General features: G+C 39.9%; 1 protein-coding gene across 1 annotated transcript in view; it reads right to left on the reverse strand.

Annotated features, from left to right (window-relative positions):
- Positions 1-26,705, reverse strand: part of pnpla2 (patatin-like phospholipase domain containing 2) — a 59,155-nt gene that overhangs the window by 22,530 nt on the left and 9,920 nt on the right. The window contains exons 2-3 of the mRNA XM_060838767.1: positions 11,317-11,549; positions 10,924-10,989 (exon numbers count right to left, since the gene is read on the reverse strand). Of these exons, the coding sequence (XP_060694750.1) occupies positions 10,924-10,989; positions 11,317-11,549 (299 nt within the window). The remainder of the gene's footprint in view (positions 1-10,923; positions 10,990-11,316; positions 11,550-26,705) is intronic.

The following is a 26,705-nucleotide window of genomic DNA, read 5'->3' on the forward strand; positions in this document are numbered from 1 at the left end:
GCTGGCATGTTTTATGAAGGGACTGTTTTATGGCTCCTATTTCTAATATTTTCATATACTTACCTGGGTGCAGCTTTACCTGGTCAGTGACATTAACAACAAAAAAAAAAGTAGACACTTCTAAACTGCCAATTAGTTCTATGATTAAGTTTAGAGGTAAGCTGCATGTTTCCCAGTGGGAAGAGGGAACAAAACCTGGTCAGGGCTCCGACTTCACACCACTGGGTAATGTATGGCTTCAATTTCAGAGGTGAATAGCACAGGCTCAATTAGCTTTCCCCTTATTGGAATACCTTGCATTAGATTCCCTACAGTATGGAAACAGGCCCTTCGGCCCAACAAGTCCACACTGACCCTTTGCAGAGTAATCCACCCAGACTCATTCCCCTACCCTATATTTACTCCTGACTAATGCACCTAACAATGCGGGCAATTTAGCATGTCCAATTCACCTAACCTGCACATTGTGGAATTGTGGGAGGAAACCGGAGCGCCTGAAGGAAACCCACAGACACAGGGAGAATGTGTAAACTCCATACAGACAGTCACCCGAGGTGGGAATCAAACCCGGGTCCCTGGCACTGAAGCAGCAGTGCTAACCACTGAGCCACCGTGCCGCCCCAAATATCTTGCGAATATCTGGCTCATCTCACGTCACAAAGACTGGCCACCCTTGCAAGATGTTGCTGGGTCCATTACTTCAACCAATACATTACTTCCTTCCAGTTAGGAGGGAGTGAAACCAAAAACACGTCAGAATGGCAATGGCCAGTGCAGCTTTTTGAAGTGCTGCTTTGCTGCAGGAGGTGGTTTTGTAAATGAGCTCAGGAGGTAAAAGAGCTCTGTACCGAGAAAGCTTGGAGACATTTCATGCTCAAAAGGCAGAGAGGTGCACGAGTGTAACAACAATGTTTACATATAACAACAATCCTCAAAGTAATGAGGCTCCGCTATTCACTGAAATTGCGAGGTATGTACGTAGCAACTAAGTAGACTGACGACACAGTGTTATCATGAACCCTTTTGTGTACGTAATAAAGTGCTGTTATTTTAGCATGGTGTCACTTTAACCTCGAGCTCCTAAAACATCAACTCCATATTTACAAACCCAGTGCACAAAACAAATCCTGAGCAACTCGAGTTAAGTGATCAAAATCATACTTGCAACCCAAAAACACAAACAAACACAGTAACAGAGAAAGAACTGCCGGATGTTTACCTGGTATTGATCTTTTTCTGAATGATACTATTCCGTGAACCAGTGTAACACTCCAAAGTATGACTCAGGGATGACCGCTATGTCCTGTATTTCAACTTTGTAACACCAAGGTCCCTGGTTAATGATTTAAGTTACAACTATCATTCCAAACAATGAACTCTCTAAACTCGCCACTTCATTTTGAATGAATACTTGGAAATCTAGTGAGGAATGAAGTTTCCAGTTACTTCCATAATTGTTCTATCATATGGACTACAAGGATGGTGCAAAGTCAGACTACAACAAGAGTATTTTTTGTATGGCATACTTCATTTGAACCGCACCAAGCAGCGACAACCAGGCTCAAAGTTAAATTAATACACAGTGCAAACATCCTATAGTGTAGATAGCTTCACTCCAAGTATCAGGAATCCCTCACAGAAAGGTTCTACAGAGACAAGTTCCAAATTGAGATGACCCAAACCATGTGCTCAAAAGAGATCTGCTGGAACCATTGTCCTGAGGTTTGGAAAACTCTGAGCAGTAATATCTGAATAAAGGTTTGAGGCATTGTCCACGTGGCTGTCAGTGGAAATCTGATGAAGAAGCTTGAGCAGTATCACTGAATAACTAACATTTACTTTCCTGCTAAAGGGTAGAAATGGTGATTACCAAAGCCCATCAGTCATTTCACCATCCTCTTTCCAGGTGATAAAGTTAAAAAAAATCTCAATACCAGGTAATAGTCCAACAGGTTTAGTTGGAAGCACTAGCTTTCGGAGCGCTGCTCCTTCATCAGGTAGCTGTGGAGCAGGATCCTAAATCTATGATCCTGATCCACAGCTACCTAATGAAGGAACAGCATGCTGAAAACTAGTACTTACAAATAAACCTGTTGGACTATAACCTGGTGTTATGTGAGTTTTTAAAACTTTGTCCACCCCTATCCAACACCGGCACCTTCATCATGTGATAATGAACTTCCCAAAATTCACGTTTGGTGAACAGAAAATAAAATGCTCTGTGAAATCTTGATTGACAGGGGAGGACAAAGATAATGAAAATCATAGATAGTGCCTTTTGCTTCTGGAGTAGTAATCACAGACGCTTGGACTAATAATCCAGAACCTTCAATTCAGTCAGAGGAGAAACTGATTTCAGAGTTTGTTCTTGAATACAAACCTGTTGGATTGTAGCGAGAACCAGAACAGTATACTGATAGTCGCCATGTGGGCAAATGAACAGTCTTTACCCAGTTTGGTCCATTTGTGATGCTAGTGAAATAAAAACAAAACGTGTCTTGTTCTCGATCGGAGACCTTCCCACTGAAGTTAAATGGGGGTGTGTTAGGTTATCAGACCCTGTGGTGTCTCAACTACATGTAAAGATAGTCTCATGCAAATAAGGGACGTGTTTGCTTGGATAAAGCCAAACTCCAATGTTCGTTTGTTTCTTTGCTACGCCTCTGTACAGAGCTGAACTGCATTTGTGACAATGCATATGTAAAGATTTTTATGAATAAATATATTTTTGTCAAAAAGTGTCTTGTTCTTAACTAGCTCTGAAATAAAGTATTGAAAAAATGCATTTGAAGTCATTATAAACAACCATGATGGTTTTTCCAAGTTTGCCAGCAATAAGTATATGCTGAGAATGGAAAACCTTTCTGACTACTATGAGATGGTGGAACCATTTTTGGGAAAGCATGAATTAAAGTTCCGTAGAAGAGTCTCCTGGACTTGAAACATGAACTTTGTGTTTTTTTTTCTCCCTGTGGACGTTGAATGACCTGCTGAGTTTCTCCGACACGTGTTTATTTTACATTTCCAGCATCAGTGTTTTCCTTTTAGCTGATTCACCAGAATTTGCTTAATCCTCACAGAGCAAGCTGAACTTTTAGCCAAACAGAAATAGAAAGGGCTGGGAAATTGTGACACAAAAGAGCTAGAAGTGTAGCATGAGGAGATTACAATGCAAAAGGCCAGAGAGAAAAAAAGTGACACAGGCAAAAAAGGCAAGAAAGCAAAAAGGAGCTGTCGGGGAAGGTAGGAAGAGCCATAATGGACACGAAATGGTGTCAAAGTGTTCGATTTATATTGAGTATTGTCAGTTATGTCTGCTGCTATCAAACAAGCTCAAATGGAATGAAACTCTGGCTTTATTGAAAAATATTACCAATGAGATAATAACACATAACCTTTGTATGCAGTGCATGTTAGCTATTAGCATCAATTTAAAATTATGACCCAATTATTAAGGACACATTTAGAAGATTAAAATGCACTGCCTCAGGAAAGTCTAAGAAATTCCCATGTCTGTATGACATACATGGCCAAGTATCTCCTACAGTAACACTTTACTCAATGGGAATGCACTGACTTAATGAGCATATCTAATATATTGTTTATGCATTAATGAGACACCAGTTATAGACTTGCACTTCATATTCAGTACAAAACAGCACCATTCAGGTGACAGCCACTGATCTGACTTACTTGTAATCTCCTACATAAAATTGAAGGAGGAAATAATCAAGATTTTAACTTGCTTGGAGTTAGAACACCTTATCCAATGATGGCAAATAGAATTAAGCAGAATCCAAAAGTTTTTACAAATATATTAAGGACAAAAGGGTAACTAGGGAGAGAATAGGGCCGCTCAAAGATCAGCAAGGCTGCCTTTGTGTGGAGCCACAGAAAATGGGGGAGATACAAAAATGAATATTTTGCATCCGTATTTACTGTGGAAAAGGATATAGAAGATATAGACTGTAGGGAAATAGATGATGACATTTTGCAAAACGCCCAGATTACAGAGGAGGAAGTGCTGGATGTCTTGAAATGGGTAAAGGTGGATAAATCCCCAGCACCTGATCAGGTGTACCTGAGAACTCTGTGGGAAGCTAGAGAAATGATTGCTGGGCCTCTTGCTGAGATATCTGTATCATCGATAGTCAAAGGTAAGGTGCCGGAAGACTGGAGGTTGGCAAACGTGGTGCCACTGTTTAAAGAATGGTGGTAAAGACAAACCAGGGAACTATAGACCAGTGAGCCTGACGTCGGTGGTGGGCAAGTTGTTGGAGGGAATCCTGAGGGACAGGATGTACATGTATTTGGATAGGCAAGGACTGATCAGGGATAGTCAACATGGCTTTGTGAATGGGAAATCATGTCTCCACAAACTTGACTGAGTTCTTTGAAGAAGTAACAAAGAAGATTGATGAAGGCAGAGCAGTAATTGTGATTGATGTGGACTTCATTAAGGCATTCGACAAGGTTCCCCATGGGAGATTAATTAGCAAGGTTAGATCTCATGGAATACAGGGAGAACTAGCCATTTGGATACAGAACTGGCTCAAAGGTAGAAGACAGAGGGTAGTGGTGGAAGGTTGTTTTTCAGACTGGAGGCCTTCGACCAGTGGAGTGTCACAAGGATCAGTGCTGGGTCCTCTACTTTTTGTTATTTACATAAATGATTTGGATGTGACCATAAGAGGTACAGTTAGTAAGTTTGCAGATGACACCAAAATTGGAGGAGTAGTGGACAACGAAGAGGGTTACCTCAGATTACGGAGGAAGGGCTTATGCCTGAAACGTCGATTCTTCTGCACCTTGGATGCTGTCTGACCTGCTGCACTTTTCCAGCAACACATTTTTCAGCTGATCTCCAGCATCTGCAGTCCTCACTTTCTCCCTTTTTTCCTCAGATTACAATAGGATCTGGACCAATGGGCTGAGAAGTGTCAGACGAAGTTTAATTTAGATAAATGAGAGGCGCTGCACTTTGGGAAAGCAAATCTTAGCAGGACTTATACACTTAATGGTAAGGTCCTAGGGAGTGTTGCTGAATAAAGAGACCTAGGAGTGCAGGTTCATAGCTCCTTGAAAGTGGAGTCACAGGTAGATAGGATAGTGAAGATGGCATTTGGTATGCTTTCCTTTATTGGTCAGAGTATTGAGTACAGGAGTTGGAGGTCATGTTGCACTGTACAGGACATGGGTTAGGCCACTGTTGGAATATTGCATGCAATTCTGGTCTCCTTCCTATCGGAAAGATGTTGTGAAACTTGAAAGGGTTCAAAAAAGATTTACAAGGATATTGCCAGGGTTGAAGGATGTGAGATATACGGAGGGGCTTAACAGGCTGGGGCTGTTTTCCCTGGAGTGTCAGAGGCTGAGGGGTGACCTTATAGCAGTTTACAAAATTATGAGGGGCATGGATAGGGTAAATAGACAAAGTCTTTTCCCTGGGGTGGGGGAGTCCAGAACTAGAGGGCATAGGTTTAGGGTGAGAGGGGAGAGATATAAAAGACACCTAAGGGGCAACTTTTTCATGCAGAGGGTGGTAGGTGTATGGAATGAACTGCCAGAGGAAGTGGTGGAGGCTGGTACAATTGCAACATTTGAGAGACATTTGGATGAGTATATGATTAGGAAGGGTTTGGAGGGATATGGGCAAGGTGCTGAGCAGGTGGGACTAGATTGGGTTGAGATATCTGGTCAGCATGGATGGGTTGGACTGAAGGGTCTGTTTCTATGCTGTACGTCTCTATGACTCTATGACTGCAAAACCTTACCTTGCATAGACATTACACGTCTATGTGCAGCAGGGTCAGTTAGCTCATTTGGCTGGATGGCTGGTTTGCAATGCAGAGTGATGACAACAGCATGGGCTCAATTCCCACATTGAGGTTGCTATGAAGGACTCCCCTCAATCTCTCCCCTTGCCTGAAGCTTTGTGACCCTCAGGTTAAACAATTACCAGTCATCTCTGTCTCTCCCCTGAATGAGCAAATGGCCCTATGGTCCAGTAGGATTATGGTAATTTTACACTTACCTTTATAGAATAAGTACTAATGTGTGTGTTTATTGCAATACAAAATATAGCTATTCAGTCTAGTACATCTCACCATCAAGAGTTTTAAAGAATATTTGAAAGTTGTTAAAACAATGCACAATACAAAGCACAAATGAGTTCAGGTAAACTATCTACCAACAGTGTTTAAACACTCTTGCAATTCAAATTACAGAATGGTGGCCTTGTAATTAATCCCCATATTTGTGCTACAATACCAGTCCTATTTAATCCAGGAATTGGAGTATAGATTTGGCTTGGCAGAGCAAAGGGAGTTGCTCATGGCCACTGCTCTCCTGCGACTTAAACTAAACAAGGTCGCAGAAAGACCTCCTACTAACTGACCATGAGGCAAGGTGTAAAAGGAGACTCCATCTGAGTTACCACTGGTCAACGTAAAACAGGGTCAACATTTTATAATTGTAGTATACGATCACAGCTCGTTCAAACAGTCTAAATCTATGCTTCAGGTTTGAACTGAATAACAGTTTTCTGACTAGGTGACAATTTCAGTTCTGAATCAAATTTGATTATTCCTGTGTCCAGTATATAAAGTAACTGATTTCATGCTATGCCCTGTAGTTTTAACATCTTTAACCTTGTGCAACTTTATCAGAAATAAATCAAAGTATATTTTAGAATAAATATTCATTTTACTCATCTGTCCTGTGACTTTTCTCTCTTCTACAGGCACCTTTGATATCTGCTGCACTGCTTCACTAATGCTGAGGGTGAAGACCAAGCATTACAATTGAGATTAGTCCCATTTTCAAGTGTCCGCTTCCTATTAGAGTGACTGGATAATGTTCAGAGGCCAAAACCTGAGCCAATGTTTTTTTTCCCTTTAAGTGAAGGATGAGTTAAGATTAACTGAATGACGATTATGACAAGTCTGCACAAAATCAAATAACTCCAGATCTCCTAGCAAGTCTCTAAATCTGGACTATCACAGCCAGGCAGCTATGACTCAGTCTAATTTCTAACTACTCTACTCAGAAGGTTGCAGTTTCAAGTTGCTTCCAGAGACTTAAGCATTCAGTTCTAGGTTAACACTTTCAGGGAACACTGCAATGGATCAAACTAGTTTCTTAGCTAATATTTACTCTCTACTAAAATGTAAATTATGAAGTCATTATCTTAGTTTTCTTAGTGGAATGTTACTGAATGTAAATTGGTTGCTGTGTTTGCCACATTTCATGAATGACTGAACGCATGCATTACGAATTATAAAATTATAAAGTACTTTGGGAATTCCCCAAAAGATGCTGCAGAAAGTCAAGTCTTTCTTCCCCCCCAACCCCGCCAATCTTAATCAGTTAATGCCTTGACAGAAGGTTTAAAGTATGTGCTTCACAGTTACAAGTAATGATCCTCATGTTTTAGTTAATTTATAGCAGGATAATTGGGTTGGGCATGAACTCATTGATAAAAGACACCGATTTAATATTAAATTTACAACAATGCGGCTGATGTGGAGAAGTGTTTTCCCTTAATTTACTGTATATACAACATGTGAAATATTTCCACAATAAAAGGTAATTTATTTTCAGGTATCATTATGAGCTACTTTGTTAGAACAAGCATTAGTTTTGACAGCAAAAAATGCAGTCAGAGTTCACATCACATTGAATTTTGAATGCTTTAGTTCACTGCAGTTATTTGGTTTGTCATTGGATGCAGTCCTTTATCCACAGCTAAAGCAGCAGTCAGCTGCACTGGCAAGCAGCCATTTGTTTTTGCTCGTTATTTAATTCCAATAATGTCCAGCAAAAACAGTTCAAACAGGGCTCTCACTTATTTAAGATGTACAGGATTCGCAAGGGGAATAAGTGGTGCACGAATAAATCAGTCAGTTCCAGTTTTGCTTCTCATTCTCTCACAAGATCATCTATTGATTCACTTAGAGATATATCAAGCAGAAACAGAACAAGTTGGCAGCTAAAAACAACCCTTGGAAGATTATAACATCTTTCATATTTCCTGGTTGCCAGTTCAAAGACCGCTGACAGCAGATGCCTAGATTAGCTACTTGGCCAGGGGCCAGTTGGGAGTAAAAGGAACATTTAAAGTAGTAGTTACAGGGATAAATAAACTTAAGCCCTCTTTGCTGAGAGCTACATGAATTTCAGGAAAATGAAGATACAAAACCTGACTGCAATCAGATAAAGAGAGGATATTATTGCATCTTTCACAACCTCCCAACATGCTTTAAAGCCAATAAATTAAAGTTGTCACTTAAGTGGGTAAATTCACAGAAAAATGGCACCACCATATTTGGTATCACTGACAATATGTGGAAGCCTTTTCACTGCCCCTTCTATCAATCATTCAAGTGAATTTCAATACTCCAGGATGGATCCCAATGGTACCAAGCTTTTTCCAAGTTAATACTATCTGTTTAAAAATATCTTTCAAGCTGTGTTAATCTCCACATTGCAATCTTTTTTAAAAAAAATCCTATAATTAGCTCAATGATATCCTCAAAAGGCTTGTCAAGCAAGATTCAATAACTATACAGTCTGACCTTCAGTATTGGTGTTAATTATTTCCCTGTTCTCTATTTCAGGATGCTTTCTATTATTTTGCCAACTACTGATTTAATCTCAATTCTGCCTTTCTTCCATCTCAGTGAAGTGCCTTCAAATGTTTTTCTAAGTTTCATTGTGGTGCATCCTCATGGAGAGTGGCACTTTGGTGAGATACTGGAAAGTTAACAGTGTTTAGGGAGCCTTGCTCTAGTGAAAGAGATTTTAAAATTTAAAATAAAATTACTCATCTCCTCAGCTACATGCAATATTGGGCTGTTCCATTATCCACCAGAGGGATCAGTCTTGAGGGATAGTGGAGACATGGAGAACAAGCAGTAGAAATGGACATTAGATCAGAGAGCACTTTGTACTCTAACAAGACTGTTGTTTGGCATAAGTCAGTCAATCTCTCCTCAATAAAAGACAGACAATAAACAAACCATGGAATGCACAAGGCTGTTTTGTCCAAAAGTGGATCAACGAACATCCAACAGCAGGAGTGAAGTCAGAATGGTTTACACAATGACTCATGTTCAACTTAAACTCCTTCAATGCTCAAAAGTTTTAAATAAACCTTCAAAAACAATTGCATTTTACCCATTCCATTCAATTTTAACATAGGGTTTTGAGTTTGAATATGGAGTTTATGAACACAGTAATTGGGAAGGAGGAAGTGTTGACAAACAGTTTCACATTTCATCCAGTTGGAACGAGATCAGCAGATAGTAATCAGGAGTTACTGAGAAATAACTTTCTCTGAACCTATGCACTGTTGTATAACATTGTAGTTAAGCACTTGCCTTGTAACATGACAATGAATCAATATGTCACTATAGTTCAAATCAGGAGCTAAAAAGTTGCAATTCATCAATTTCAAATTTCCAATCATTCATGAAAGCCTGCATTTATGAACCCATGCACAAAAGATAAATCACAATCACAATAGCACCACAAACATGTTACATTTCCAACAACCATGTGAATGAGGAACAAAAACAGAAATTGCTGGTGAAACTCAGGTCTGGCAGCATCTGTGGGAAAACAGTGGAGTTAATGTTTCCAGTCTGGTGACTCTTCATCAGACCTGGTGAGTTTCAACAACAATTTCTGTCTTAGTTTCAAATTTCCAGCTCTTTGTTTTATTCATGTGAATGAGTATACTTTCACAGCATCCATACAGATTCTATGGGTAGCACGGTGGCTCACAGCACCAGGGACCCAGGTTCGATTCCTGCCCAGGGAGACTGTCTCCTAGTGTCTGCGTGGTTTCCTCCAGGTGCTCCGGTTTCTTCCCACAGTACAAAAGTTGTAAGGTCAGGTGATTTGGCAATACTAAATTGCCCATAATGTTCAGGGATGTGTAGGTTAGTTGCATTAGTCAGGGGAAGTGTAAAAAGTAATAGGGTTAGGGAATGAGTCTGGGTGGGATACTCTTTGGAGGGTCAGTGTGGACTTGTTGGGCCTAATGGCCTGTTTCCACACTGTAGAGATTCTACGATTCGACAGTGTGGAAGCAGGCCATTCGGCCCAAAAGGATCCGTATTGACCCTCTGAAGACCAACCCAGTCAGACTCATCCATGTAACGCTCTATTTTGCATGGCTAATCCACCTGATCTGCATATTGCTGGACATTATGGACAACGTAGCATGGTCAATCCACCTAACCCTGCAATCTTTGGGCTGTGGGAGGAAAACCGCGCAGACATAGGCAGAATGTGCAAACTCCACATGGACAGTTGCCCAAGGCTGCAATCAAACTTGGGTCCGTGGCGCCATGAGGCAGTGGTGCTGCCCCAATTTCTTTCCAATTCATTTAACATGCACTATGTTACACTTGAATGCAGGATATACTATTAACTCAAAAGAAAAGTTTGAATGATTTCTAAAGGCACCAAGCTGTTTAGTAATTTTGAGGAAGATTCTGAAATCAGGGATAGTGTTAGAATAGTGCAGAAAGTGTAAGAATGGTGTAGTTGATCATGGGGTTCACTGTGTTTTCTTTTATTCAGAAAGAAAAGACGACTGGGAAAGATAGCATCGAAAGACAGAAAATCATTAACACACTTCACAAGGAAGGTAACGGAATTTTCAGTAATTCAGGACAGAATTGGAGAGGGAGGGAACTTCAATGTAAGGAGGAAAATGCAGGAATGACACAAAAAAAATGAAAAGTTATGACAGAATATCTGTAGTACTTCAACACGTGTACTGTTTGGAAAAAGGAAATAGCTAAGCCCAGATTCATTTCAATTTGCTACTCAAATTAATATTCAATGCCACTTATTATCTCGGTGAAGTTCCACATCATTAGCTTCATGCTTTATAGTCACAGTTCAACTTACCACGCCTTGCAGCGTTGGTGGTATCAGTCCACAGTACACAGGAATAAACATGCTGCATATACAGGCCTGCAAAACAGATCAGGAGCTTTTTATATGAACTGCCAGAGATGCAATTTTTATGGCTGTACAAAAATAACATGACATCATTATTTACGGTCATACTGGGGAATGTGGGATAGTACTTTGACTGGTAGAAAGTTCAGGTCAGAAAATAAAAGTGTTCTTCTTTAAAAAAGAAAGCAGATTTTGGCCTCTGCTACACAGATGAGAGAAAGTCTTTGTTCAGTTAGTTGCATGGAATAGGATTTGAAGTACAAAAACAGGAAAAACCCCAGAGATGAGAATCTTCTCCCACCCATTTGGAACAAAAACAGTGTTACATTTTGACTTCACCTGGACGAGCTCCTCCTTATTGTTGAAAACAGTCACCAGAACATTCTCGCCATCAGAGACACGGGTCAATGAAATGCCCAGTCGACCTGTTGCTAGCTCGTGTGCGTTGTCTGGAAGTCCTTTGTAAAGCCGGCTACGGATGATCTTTATCAAGTTAAAGGAAGGGTGGAGTGGACCCAGAAACCTCTTCCGAGCTTCTTTGGAAACATCAATGATATTTGCACCACATTCTCCTGCCGATTAAATGTTTAGAAAGCGTAAACATACTGCATATTTCACACGAGCTTCTTCCTGTGTCACATTAGGCAAAAGCGTGTACTCTGCTGCCTATTTTTAAAAGACACCATCCCAAACCAGATGTTAGCTGATCTCAACAGGATAGTGAGTGGTCATATGTGACATCAGCACACACAGGCAAAATTAATTCAGCAAACACCACTCCAAGTCTGTATTTTGTGTCACTTGCTGGAAATGCATTTATACAGACTTTAAGTCAGAAAAGAATTGGGCTCAACCATGCTACTATTCATGGTCAAATAGCTCTTTGAACAAAGACAGTGAATTTTAGTCTTGAGAAATTGCCCATTTTCAGAAGACAATCTATCCTTTTAAAAGTTAAAAATCACACAACACCAGGTTATAGTCGAACAGGTTTAATTGGAAGCACAACAGCTTTCGGAGCACTGCTCCTTCATCAGGTGGTTGTGGAGGACACAATTGTAAGACACAGAATTTATAGCAAAAGTTTAGTGTGATGTAACTGAAATTATACATTGAAAACTACCTTGATTGTTTGTGGAGTCTTTCATCTGTTAGAATGACCATGATAGCTTCACTTCTTTTATATGTAAATCAAAAACTTTTTTTAAAAAGTTACATTCTCAAATTAACTGTAACAATTGGTGTCAGCCAGATAATATGTTGAAGGTGTTAGCCCCCTGTGTTCCCTGTCTGTGCCATAAGCTAATGTTTCCAAATAAACCTGTTGGACTATAACCTGGTGTTGTGTGATTTTTAACTTTGTACACCCCTGTCCAACACTGGCATCTCCAAATCATATCCTTTTAATGCTATCCCAATAAATTATGTCTTTCCTAGATTACTTTCTCAATCAGGTGTGCACACATACACATTAAATGTATGTTCAAAGTTTCTCAATATTAAGAAAAATTATGAGTAGAAACAAAAAAAAAATCAATAAATACAACTACAACTTAAACTCAACTTAAAGTTTACAATGGCAGTTGCACAAATGCAACTGTTTAACAAGGGAATAAAACAAATGACCCAATATTATTTGTCAAAACAGCGGCAATATTGAATTTATTCCAGCTTCAACATCAGTCTCAAAACAAATGAACAGTGGAAATTAATTAACCTTTCTCAGGTTTAGAAATGCCTGATAGCAAAATGTTTTGTTGAAAGCATGTTTTTTTTTTGTATAAATAAGTTAATAGATTCCTCAACAGTTTCTTTGAAGATTCATTTGGGTTCACTGTGAGAATTTCCACCAGCCTCGAACAGTTCAATGTTTACACTGGGGTTAATTTTAATAAGCAGTTTGAGACTGCAAGGTCAGGACATTTCCTTGTTCCACACAGTCGCCCTTTTGCTGACTTTGATGGATTACACTATGTATTTCTAAGTGAATCCTTAGTAATAGATTCCAATATTTTCTGATGGTTGATGTGGTCTGTGACTCTCATTTCCTCTCTCCATCCTGGCTTTCTTGAAGGATGATATTACGCTTAAAGACATCCAAACTGCTGGCACTGCTCTAAGCAGTTCTGGAAATTCATAACTGGTGCATTTTAAAGCCTGAGTGTTATTTACTGCTCTGTTGAAGACTGCCATATTTGTCCACTTGAGCACACAGAGGGTCTGAGCGTGTGCAATAGACATTGCAGAGAAAACAGCAAGAAAAATGGATTGGACTGCAGCAGTAACACTTGAGTATCTGCCCTTATCAAGAACTTTACAGCTAGATGTAGATATTCAGGTTTTTAGGATTTGTGGGTTTTTAGGACTTGAAGACTCTTCCAAGTTTTTCTCTGAGCTGATACAAGAATAAAAGAAACAGGAGCAGGACCGGGGTGGGGGCATTTGACATCCATAACCATTGACTGTCTTGTAGATGAAGAATTCGTCTCAAATATAATCAATGATCCAGTCTCCACTCTACTCTGGGTACAGAATTCTAACATTCACAGCCTTCCGGTGGAAGAAATTTCTCCTCATCCCTGCCTTTAGTGAAATGTATTTTAGTTTGAAACTCATTTCTGCCCCCAAATTAATTATTTTAAGCACCTCACTCTTATTGGCCCCTTTTATTGACCTATTTCTGGTACATAAATAATTGTTCAATGCAACAGATGATATAAAAGAAAAAGCAAGCTCATAAAATGATAGATCTTCACACCCCTCATCGATTTTTTGTTTTCCCTTCTTCTTCTCCTTCAAATGTACTGTATATCATTCAGGGTAAGTGGATTCCTTTGTCTGGTGGCTTTGCTCTTTGGCAGATGCAGGAGTACAAATGAATTGAGTCAACCCAAAGTTTACATTCCCATCTGTATCCCTAACATAGTCAACCATGGATCACAAACCCCTACCTCTGTGTGCTTACATGTGCCATCTTAAGGTGCAAGCTTGCATTTTATCTACTAATGCTGCAACCTGTTAGCATATCAATGTGGTATGCAACAAGTCAGCCACCGACATTCCCACCACCTCCAAAAAGACTCCACCACCAGGGATATATTTCCCTCCCCACCCCTTTCCGCATTCCGCAAAGACCGTTCCCTCCGTGACGACCTGGTCAGGTCCACGCCCCTCTACAACCCACCCTCCCACCCTGGCACCTTCCCCTGCCACTGCAGGAACTGTAAAACCTGCGCCCACACCTCCTCCTTCACTTCTATCCAAGGCCCTAAAGGAGCCTTCCACATCCAAAGTTTTACCTGCATATCCACTAATATCATTTATTCTATCCGTTGCTCCCGATGTGGTCTCCTCTACATTGGGGAGACTGGGCGCCTCCTTGCAGAGCGCTTTAGAGAACATCTCTGGGACACCCACACCAATCAACCACACCGCCCCATGGCCCAACATTTCAATTTCCCCTCCCACTCTGCCGAGGACATGGAGGTCCTGGGCCTCCTTCACCACCACTCCCTCACCACCAGACGCCTGGAAGAAGAACGCCTCATCTTCCGCTTCGGAACACTTCAACCCCAGGGCATCAATGTGGACTTCAGCAGTTTCCTCATTTCTCCTTCCCCCACCTCACCCTAGTTCCAAACTTCCAGCTCAGTACTGTCCCCATGACTTGTCCGGACTTGTCCTACCTGCCTATCTCCTTTTCCACCTATCCACTCCATCCTCTCCTCCCTGACCTATCACCTTCATCCCCTCCCCCACTCACCTATTGTACTCTATGCTACTTTCTCCCCACTCCCACCCTCCCCTAGCTTATCTCTCCACGCTTCAGGCTCTCTGCCTTTATTCCTGATGAAGGGCTTTTGCCCGAAACGTCGATTTCATTGCTCCTTGGATGCTGCCTGAACTGCTGTGCTCTTCCAGCACCACTAATCCAGAATCTCTATTATAGTGTCCATTTACAATTGCAAACAGCAGTTGAATCAATAGAAACCAAACAAAGCATTTGCATTTGATTTAGGAGGTATCGACAATGCTTAAAACTAAGTAAAAAAGCCATTTTGTGATAAATAAAACCTTTTCTGGTGTTCCTTTTATACTCTGGAGCAACAAATTTGCTTGTCTGAATCCAAGGAGATGCACTCAATTTTGCATGGAGTAGTTTTATAGCACTTTGCTTCGGTTACCAACTCAAGTTTGTATGATTCAAGAGAGGCCTGGGTGGGGCTTGTGTTTGATTTATTGCACACATAATTCTACATGTCCCAACAGTGCTAGCTCAGTCTGAGTTTAGACACAATTACTATATTACATTACAAAAGATCACTAAGTTCATAACCCTAGCTTAAAATGTCTCGGCTGTAAGAACTTGTACAGACATGTTTTGAAACATAGACAGGAGCAAGCTGCTAGCGTTCAGCAGAGACTGTTACATTAATTGAGGACAAGTGAATGCAATATAAAATAATCACAACCCAAGCACCAGCATTGGGAACCTCTGTTTTTCAGTTTTGCAGCAAACAAATAGTAAAAAAGGATTAAAGTCTTTTCATTTGAAGGCTTTCAGCATTTGGAACAAGATGGATGAATTGATAGCAAAATGAAAATAAAAAAAATGTGACATGAAACCCGTTACAGAGACTGTTGCAAGGTGACCAAGATTGGGGCTTCAGTATTGGATATTTCAGAAGGACAGGTGGAAAATGAAAAGGAGGTGGTGTAGCTCAGTTAATAAAGGATTAGATTCAGTGTGGTTGTGAAAAGTGATCTTGCTTCACAAAATTGAAGATGCAGATACAGTTTAGATGGAAATAAGGAATAGCAAAAGGAAGTCACTGGTGGGAGTATTTATAGGCTCCCAAACATAAACTACACAGGCAGGATATTACATTAAGAAATAGAGGGGACTTACAAGAAAACTGCTACAATACCATGACGGACTTCAAACTTGTCTCTGACTGGAAACATCAAATTGCCAAAGGTAGCCCAGAGGATGAGTTAAAAATATATTTTTGACATAAAATGTATTATTCTAAGAAGGTAACTGGTTATTTTGAATCTAGTTATGCAGGAGATTGAAATAAAATAAAAACCTCAGTGTAAAAGGATCCTACTGGCAAAAATGATTGTAGAATTTAGTTTAGCGGTGAGAATAGTGGGTCCTCATGTATCAGACTTAATTAAATACATTAATAAAACAGAGTTGGCTCAAATGTACTTGGCAAATGAGTTCAAAGGGAAGATGGTAGAGAAATACTGGCAGACATTTAATGAGATATTTCATAAATTCTTAACAAAGTTACACCAGTAAGGAAGACGACTCGTAGAACCTTTATACAAGATTGAAGGAAAAGGCATATAATGCTACGAAGATTAGTGGTAGGTCGGAAGATTTTTAACAATTGCAGAAAGCAGAAAAGGATAAATTGAAAAACAAACAGGGAGGGATTGGGAAATGAGAGAAAATTGGTAAAAAAAAATAAAAATAGAAAGTAAAAGCCACTGCAAGTATAAAGGAAGAATAGTTAAAGAAAATGTTGGACCCTCAGAGGATGGGACTGGCATCTTAATAATGGGGAAAGAGGAAATGGTATGGACTTGGAACATATATTTTATGACTGTCTGTCTCCACTGTAGAAAGTTAAAAATCACACATCAGGTTATAGTCCAACAGGCTGATTTAGAAGTATTAGCTTTCAGAGGGGAACTCGTGGGACAGGATCATAAGACACAGAATTTATAGCAAAAGATCACAGTATCATGCAATTAAAATGTTATATTGGACAAACCTAGATTGCTGTTAAGTCTTTCATCTTTTAGAATGGTTGCAGGTTTAATTTCATTAATATGTAAATCCCAGAACTTCTTTTCAGTCATGTTCTCCAGATAACTTAAGTTTTTATAAAAAAAGGTGACGTCTGAGTTCAGTCAATGCATTAAAGAGGTTAGAGTCTGTCTGTATCCCAATCTTAAGTCAGACTGTTTCTATTTCCAAAGTAGGAATTTATAAAAATGTTATATGGATTCACTGCCTGCAGGTCGTGTGCTTTTTGAGCAAAAATAGAATGTATCTGCAGATCAATTCTGCAAATCCAAATATTAATACATTGTGCCCTCACTTCCTTAACATCTGATGGCAAAAAATTTGCTTCAGTTTCCACAATTTCCGCTCAGCTGCTAACAATCATTGCACAATTTCCTTTTCCCTCCCTACGGCATTTTCATATTTGAATTCAGCCATCATAACAATAGCTTAGTTCACCTCTTCAAAGCCAGAGCAGATGAGAGAAATGTGTTCAAAGCAGATAAACAGCTTACCAATCAAATGTTATGGAATTTAAGAGGAATCTTTCAGGGCTTCCATGCCGAATAGATTCTCATTTAGTGTGCCTGTTTGGAGCAGGTTTGTTTAGGAGGAAAGCTGTTAAAATTCCCAAAGCCAATATGCAAGAATGGATCAAAGTATCTGCTCCATAACTGGGCTTTTGAGGTTACTTGAGTGCACAAAGCCTAGCTTAGAGTAAAATGCTGGTCTCAAAGTCTGACAGCCAGTTTACTGTGCTCTGGACACCATTGCAAGCTGTTCCACTCACTCTTCCTCCCTCTTTGTCAATAGCACCAGTCAGTTCTGAAGAGTCACATCACAAATCAAAACATCCACTTTCTCTCTCCACACTTAGAAAATCACCGAGGGGTATGGATAGGGTAAATAGGCAAGGCCCTTTCCTTGAGGTAGGGGAGTCCAGAACTAGAGGGCATAGGTTTAGGATGACAGAGGAAAGATTTAAAAGGGACCTAAGGGGCAATGTTTTCACACAGAGGATGCTACATGTATGGAATAAGCTGCCAGAGGAAGTGGTGGAGGCTGGTACCATTACAACATCTAAAAGGTATCTGGATGGGTATATGAATAAGAAGGGTTGAGAGGGATATGGGCCAAGTGCCAGCAAATGGGACTTGATAAATTAATTTAAGATATCTGGTCAGCATCGGCAAGTTGAACCAAAGGGTCTGTTTCCATTCTGTACAAGTCTAGGCCGCTATGATCTGCTGAGATTCAATAGCACTTTATTTCAGATTATTGTGCCAATATAGCAGTGTGCTGTATATATAACTTGACATGTTAGCTGCTGTAAAGAAGTGCTCATTAAATTAGGAATGCAATACGAATAGGAGACTTTGTAATTAGTAATGAAAGTACTATCTAACTTAGCTAGGTCAAGTAATCCAGGTGCTCTGTTGCCCCCAGGATGCAATAGCAGGGAAATTTCAGAAAGACTGCAAGGGAATAGACACTGCAACTAAACACAGGCAATGATGTAGGAGTTAATAAAACAGGAAAGCAGCAGAATCATTCTGACATTATTCTCTCTCTCTGGATGTGGGACTATTGATGAGAAATCTTCTGGTTACACTGAAGACAACAGCTGAAAAGACAACCATGGGCATAATGGATAAATCAGAGTGTGTCTCACCATTTAAACTTGTCAGAAACAAACAAATCTGTAATACCAAGTAAAGGATTGTAAAAACTGAGGTCAATAGAAGAATAACAATTTCATCAAGATGATTACCAGGCTGAAGGAACATAAGGGTGTCAATTAGGAAATTAAAGTTGACGAGTCACAAGAGGGGATAGACATAAAGAAATAAAGATTTGAGTTGAACAAAAAAGGCAACTATCCTATATAAAAAAAAAGATTTAAAGCCTGTATTGCAATGCAGTGTGGGCAAAGTACAAGCAATTGAGTCACTGGAAGATATAAATTTAATGGCATAATAGAAATGTCACCACAAACTGGCCAGGAGTCGAAAACAAAACAATCAGATTTTTTTTAAAAAAGGGACAGTGTAAGAGAAAAGAAGAGGAGCAGTAATGATGTTGTGGAAGAGAAAAATATAGATTAGGTTCCCTACAGTGTGGATCAGGCCATTTGATCCAAAAGGTCCACACTGCCCTCTGAAGTAATCCACCCAGACCCATTCCCCTATCCTATATTTACACCTGACTAATGCATCTAACACTATGGTTAATTTAACATGGCCAATTTACCTGCCCTGCACAGCTTTGGATTGTGGGAGGAAACTGGAACACCCAGAAGAAACCCACACAGACGTGGGGAGAACGTGCAAACTCCACACAGACAGCCGCCCGAGACGGGAATCTAACCTGGGTCCTTGGCACTGTGAGGCAGCAGTACTAATCACTGAGCCACTGTGCCACCCAGATATAGGCAGAGAGCACCAACATTCCAAACGCATAGGATATAATTCACAGAAGTCACAAAAGGTCACAGGTTAAAAAAAGGAATGGATACATTTGTGCAGTTCTACTACAGATTCTCTTCCATTTACATTTCATGGTTGGGTAAGTCAGTAAAAGGATTAGGGAGGCGAGAAAGAATACCCAAGATCAGAGTAGTGCTGGAAAAGCACAGCAGATCAGGCAGCATCTGAGGAGCTAGGCAAAAGCCCTTCATCAGAAACTGTTGATGAAGGGCTTTTGCCCGAAACGTCAGTTTTCCTGTTCCTTGGATGCTGCCTGATCTGCTGTGCTTTTCCAGCACTACTCTAATCTTGACTCTCATCTTCAGCATCTGCAGTACCCACTTTCACCAAGAAAGAATACCCAAGCGGGGATGGGACATGAATGCAGATTAGAGAATCAAATTCTTAGAAATGAATGCAAGTAATAAATATATATATATATGGTATTGCTAATCTAATTACGAATTGAAATAGTTACGTTCGGAATTAAAATGTGTGAAGGATTCAGTAATGTTGATAGTTGTATTTTAGCATTCTACTGAAAATTGATAAGTGCTGGAAAATTGGAGTGTGACCAATACAATATCAAATTCTCAAAAAGACAGAGCTAACTTGCAAAATGACATGCCAATTACTCAACATAAATATAAAATAATAAAATTGCAGATGCTGGAGATCTGAAACAAAAACAAAAATTGCTGTTGAAACTCAACAAATCTGGGAGCATCTGTAGGAAGAAAGCAGAGTTGAAGTTTTGAGTCCAGTACTTTACCCTCTCGTAAAAAGAGAGTCACTGGACTCAAAATGCTAGGGAGTCACTCCAGCAAGTTCAGTTTTAGTCCACATCAATAGTCAGAGAAATTATGGATGCTTAAACTTGAAGATGAAATTCTTCAATTTCAAACTGGACAATATGATTGGAAACAGCCACATATCTCCGAATGGAAACTCAATATTCGATAGATCTAGAGGAGTTGTTTGGAAGGTACAGATACAAGAGAAATGCTGTGGATGTGATGTACATGAACAAAAGATATTTCAGGGGATTACAGGAAAGCATTTTAGAATTAATTAAGAATTTGTAAGAAGATTAGCAACCTGGATTAAAGCAAAAGAAACATCCTGTGGATGCTAAAAATATGAAGTGAAAACAGAAAATGTTGAAAATACTCAGTAGATCGACAGAATTGATGTTCTGAGTCAGACATGTCTCTTCAAGAGAAATTAGATCCAACTCAAAACGTTAACGCTTTTAATCAAGTTGAGAGAGAAACAAGCTTGTTAGAAGTGAGGAAGGGGAAAGTAGCCATCAGAAGCAGTTCCCAAGTGGTTGTTATTAATAATTTGGAGATGCCAGTGTTGGACTGGGGTGTACAAAGTTAAAAAAGAAAAATCACACAACATCAGGTTATAGACCACCAGGTTTAATTGGAAGCACTGGCTTTCAGATTAAATTTGAAGATGAAATTTCAAAACTGGACAATATGAATAAATCAACCACCTGATGAAGGAGCAGTGATCCGATTAGTTAGTGCTTCCAATTCAACCTGCTGGACTATAACCTGGTGTTGTGTGAATTTTGACGTTGCTATTAATGGTATTATAAATGTATTAAGGCTAAAAGATACAAAAAGGTGAAGGGCACTGATTACATGTACTCAAGGCACTTAATCAAAGAGAAACTCACATAATATTCAATCCAATTTAGTGGACTACATTTCATTTAAAGCGGTTTTTGTTTTGACACACGTGTAAAGTCACATTCTGTCAATAAATCTAGTAAAGTAAATGATTGACAGCTGGTTTCATATTTCACCATTTGGCTTTAAAATAAATTAACAGCTGAAGTGTTCTTTTCCCCAGAAAAAAAGTCCATTACCTCTGTCACTCTCTCAGGGTAATGGATCTGCTGCAGAGCACACAGTCACAATGTATCTGCTGCTGAGGCACAAGTATAATCACAAGAACTTAACATCTCAACAGCTGCATGCAACCTGAAGACTAATTCCAGAAAACCACACTGAAGTCACACCAACACAACCTCATCAACAATATTAAACTAAACCAATGACTTCCTGACTGCGATTGGAGTTGTGTCACTGTTATTTTACTGTACAACTTTGTGGTTGCAAAGTCCCACGGAAACTTAGCTAATACTGTTCATCAAAAAGCATTGCACCTACAGCATGTTCCAAAATATGTGTCTGTGTGTCTGATGGGCAGCACGTGAATCTGACCCCTCCAGAAACATTCTCTGATGTGTATGGTCAATACGAGAGAAGTCACTCACTCACCTCAAATAGAATGGAGGGAAAGTAGGAGAAGTTGCTTCTCCAATCACAGGTTGTTCCTCTCCCATATTTGCTGCCAGGATGGGAGCTAGAGGTTGGGGACAGGAAGAGACCGAGAGCTGCCATAGATGTGCATTCAGCTAACCAAGGGACTAGAAAAATCACTGAGTTGTTAATGAATTACTTCCCAACAAATGTGAAATCTCTTCCATAATACTGCATGTATTCAACAGTCACTATACATGACAAATCACATCAGTGAATTCTACTGTAACCAACACTGTGCTAATTGTTAAATTTAAATCAGAAACTGACACCCGAGATGCAGTAAAAAAAAAGTGTTGTAACTACCTGGTTAAAGTATTTCAATGTTGTGAATACGCAATTGAAAAGCATTAGCTGTGACTTCACTCAAATGGATGGCGTATTTAGGGAGATGGTTTTTCTCTTTGTAGAAGTCTGTATCTAGTTATTTTGAATAAAAAGAGACTTCTGCTGCTAACTTACACCGGTTGTCTTGTGCCAACTTAAATATTGTCACATGTAGAAATCAATGCTTTCCTTGTGTGGTGTGGTTTCAAATTTAATGGACAATTGATATTTGAGGATAGAAGACTTTTTTAAAAAAAAATCTGCTTCTGAGAGAATCCAAAATGTCCCACACTTCAACACAAACAAAATAAATAAATGCTACAATGTGACTGCATCACCCAGTAAAGGATTTCATTGAAAAAAGTAGCTCCTGGAAGCCAAATGTAAGCTACACAAATAAATATGTAGATACATTTTGTGGCTTAGTACTTTAAAAAAAATCCTTACTGGTTCAAATCATTTAAAAAATTCATTTCATCAGACCTCTGACACATTTCTTTTTAATCCTTTCAGTTTCTGAATCTAGCTTTAACCCAATCTAAACAGTATCCACTTGCAACAGCACACTCTCATATCTATTGGAAATTATCACACTTTGATATAAATACAAACCATTGTTAAAGATCTCTAAGTGACACAGAACTTTTCGGAGCTCAATAAATGTTTCAGGTTTGATCTAGTCCATGAAAGGGTATAAGTGTCTTATTATATTTTAGCCAGTAAATGGGGGAAAACATTTTTGGGGAAAAACAGAATTTCAGTCAATGCAGAAACAACTTAAAACACAGCAACAAAAGCAGAAATTGCTGGAAAAACTCAGAAGATCTGGCAGCATCTGTACAGAGTTAATGTTTCAGGTCCAATGACTCTTCCTTAAATCTCCATTCTGAGGAAGGGTCATTGGATTCAAAATGTTAACTCTGATGTCTTTCCACAGATGCTGCTAGACCTGCAGAGCTTTTCCAGCAATTTCTGTTTGTTACTGACTTCCAGCATCCACAGTTTTGTTTTGGTTTTTACCTCAAACACAGTACCTAATTATTAGGAACACAAGACCAGTAGCCACAAGTATGAAATAAGGCATTAAATATTTGTGTGTCTATTCATCAGTTGGCATTACATTTTTTTTTAAGCACATGATGGTTTACTGCCTCAGAACCAATTACAGTCCTCTTCCTTTCACTCACAGATGGGCTGCTCTATGGGACACTTGGCCTCTTTTCATAGTCTGATCCATTTTGACACATGATTAAGCTGGAACTTAGTAGTATTGCAGTTTCTTCTTGTGCTCTTCAGAAGTTACCAGATGGTAGAACTCAGAGTTCCCATCAGAAAGAGCAAGTTCTTAGAAGAAAGCTGAATGATTATGATGCCTCCTCCTACTTATGGGCAAAGACCTCTTTACACTAACCTTGGCAGATATCTATTTTAATTCCCTGTAAACGATCATGATGTTTTTGATGTCCCAAAGCATTTTACAGCCAAATACTTCTGAAGGGTAATTACTGCTAGTTGGTCATCAGTAACAACAATTTGCATGGAGCAAAATCTAAAAGACAGCAAAGAGATACCTAACCAGAACTTTTGCTTTTGGTTATGTTAGTTGACCAGGAAGAATTCCGTAACTTACTTTAGGGAATCCTTTAGATCCACCCCAAGGGGCAACAGAATAAGTTATTTGAAAGGCTCAGTAGCAATGTCTTAGCATCACACTGGAATGAACAAATTATGTATTCTAGTCTTAGAATGGTGTTGAGGACAGTGTGCTACCCTTGAGCCTAGTTGTCATAAAGCAATTGGTTTGGAGCATGAATTACAAGGCACTTGCTCTTATCTATCTCACTGGTGGTATTGAATGAATGAGCAGAAAGATCATTTAAAGTTATATCTAATCGCTGCAGATTTCCTCATTAGTAGCACACTCCTATATCTACGAACTTATACAAAACAACACAAAGGTGAAACCTTCTGCAATGCTATCCTGAATGCTGCTTGTTTTTTCCACGCTTAATATTTAGCAACATCTTCAGTATTCAGTACCACACTTCTTTGTACTGCAATTCTTAGAAGTACCGAAAATTCCACTAAACCTTGGCCCTCGACCAACCAGTATAGTATCTAGTGACTACACATTTCAACAAGTGGCATAGGCGCAACAGTAAATCAGATATTCTGAGCTGTTTACTGCACGTTATCTGCTCAATCGTCTCTTTAAAGAAAATGTATTCCTCCCCCTCCCTCATCCACCCCCTTCTGACCGAGGTTGCAAAACTACAGACACAGGTCACAGGGCATGGCCATGCTTTGGAGCACATTATGTTCCTTGCTGCCTTTAGGTTGTACCCACTGAGTGGCAAACTGCCCAAATTCCAGAACCAGTGGGTCAATCAGTGGAATTGCAGGGTATTAATCCATCAACAGATTAATACATGTGATCTCATCAACATGAACTTGCGGTATGAACTTTAGCTGTGCTGTGTCATCCAATGTCAATACAGTGCATCAGATCTCATTCCAATCACTTACATTCATACACTTATTGAAAACAGGATGATAGTCGGCCTTCCAAGATCAATTGGTTTGGCCACCTATGCTTCTAGGTTTATATCTGCAAAATGGCTACTATCTTTACAAGCCTCCAACTAGCTTGATTCTAATAATAACCGACTGTGAAACTGTCGTCCAGCACGGATACACTCCCCTTGGTCTCTATTTTTAAACGCAGACATGGACAGATTAATGTTCCCGAATACAAAGGATAGAAAGGATAGCAACAGAAGAGGGGGAGTGGTGTATTTGATAAGGGATAGCATGACTGCTGTACTTAGGGAGGATATTCCTGGGAATACATCCAGGGAAGTTATTTGGGTGGAACTGAGAAATAAGAAAAAGATGATCACCTTATTGGGATTGTATTATAGACTCCCTAATAGTCAGTGGGAAATTGAGAAACAAATTTGTAAGGAGATTTCAGTTATATGAAAGAATATTAGAGAGTGGTTATGGTAGGGGATTTTTAACATTCCAAACGTAGACTGGGACTTCCATAGTGTCAAGAGTTTAGATGGATAGGAATTTGTTAAAACAGTACAAGAAAAGTTTGATTCAGTATGTGGATGTACCTACTAGAGAAGGTGCAAACCTTGACCTACACTTGAGAAATAAGGCAGGGCAGGTGACTGAGGTGTCAATGGGGGAGCATTTTGGGACCAGTGACCATAATTCTATTAGTTTTAAAATAGTGATGGAAAAGGATAGACCAGATCTAATTGTTGAAGCTCTAAATTAGATGAAGGCAAATTTTGACGGTATTAGGCAAGAACTTTCAAAAGCTGATTGGGGGCAGATGTTAACAGGTAAAGGGCTGGCTGGAAAATGGGAAGCCTTCAGAAATGAGAAAACACGAGTCCAGAGACAGTATATTTCTGTTAGGATGAAAGGAAAGGCTGGTAGGTGTAGGGGAAGCTGGATGACTAGAGAAATTGAGGTGCCAATTAAGAAAAAAGAAGCATATGTCAGGTATAGACAGGAGAGATCAAATGAATCCTTAGTAGAGTATAAAGGCAGTAGGAGAGAAATCAGGAGGGCAATAAGGGAACATGAGATAGTTTTGGCAAATGGCGTTAAGGAGAATCCAAAGAGATTTTATAAGTGCATTAAGGACAAAAGGGTAACTAGGGAGAGAATAGGGACCCTCAAAGATCTTCCGCCTGGGAACCCTCCAACCACAAGGGATGAACTCATTTCTCCAGTTTCCTCATTTCCCCTCCCCCCACCTTGTCCCAACCCTCAAACTCCGCACCGCCTTCCTAACCTGCAATCTTCTTCCTGACCTCTCCGCCCCCACCCCACTCCGGCCTATCACCCTCACCTTGACCTCCTTCCACCTATCACATCTCCATCGCCCCTCCCCCAAGTCCCTCCTCCCTACCTTTTATCTTAGCCTGCTGGACACACTTTCCTCATTCCTGATGAAGGGCTTATGCCCGAAATGTCGAATTTCCTATTCCTTGGATGCTGCCTGACCTGCTGCGCTTTTCCAGCAACACATTTTCAGACCTCAAAGATCAGCAAGGTAGCCTTTGTATAGAATGGCAGTAAATGAGGAAGATACTAAATGAGCATTTTATATCAGTGTTTACTGTGGAGAAGGACATGGAAGTTATAGAATGTAGGGAAATAGGTGGCGATATCTTGAAAAATGCCCATATTACAGAGGAGAAAGTGCTGAATGTCTTGAAACACAAAAGTGGATAAACCCCCAGGACCTGATCAGGTGTACCCTAGAACTCTGGGAAGCTAGGGAGGTATTTGCTGGGCCCTTTGCAGAGATATTTGTGTCATTGATAATTACAGGTGAGGTTCCGAAAGACTGGAGGTTGGCTAATTATGGATAGTCAACATGGCTTGGAAAATCATGTCTCACAAACTTGATTGAGTTTTTTGAAGAAGTAACAAAGAGGATTGATGAGGGCAGAGTAGTGGATGTGATCTATATGACCTTCTGTAAGGCATCGGACATGGCTCCCCATGGGAGACCAGTGAGCAAGGTTAGATCTCATGGAATACAGGGAGAACTTGCCATTTGGATACAGAACTGGCTCAAAGGTAGAAGACAAAGGGTGTTGGTGGAGGGTTGCTTTTCAGACTGGAGGCCTGAGACCTGTGGTGTGCCACAAGGATTGGTGCTAGGTCCACTACTTTTCATCATTTACATAAATGATTTGGATGTGAACATAGCAGGCATGGTTAGTAAGTTTGCAGATAACACCAAAATTGGAGGTGTAGTGGACAGCGAAG

This window comes from Hemiscyllium ocellatum, chromosome 18, assembly GCF_020745735.1.
Source record: "Hemiscyllium ocellatum isolate sHemOce1 chromosome 18, sHemOce1.pat.X.cur, whole genome shotgun sequence".
Classification (NCBI taxonomy): domain Eukaryota; kingdom Metazoa; phylum Chordata; class Chondrichthyes; order Orectolobiformes; family Hemiscylliidae; genus Hemiscyllium; species Hemiscyllium ocellatum.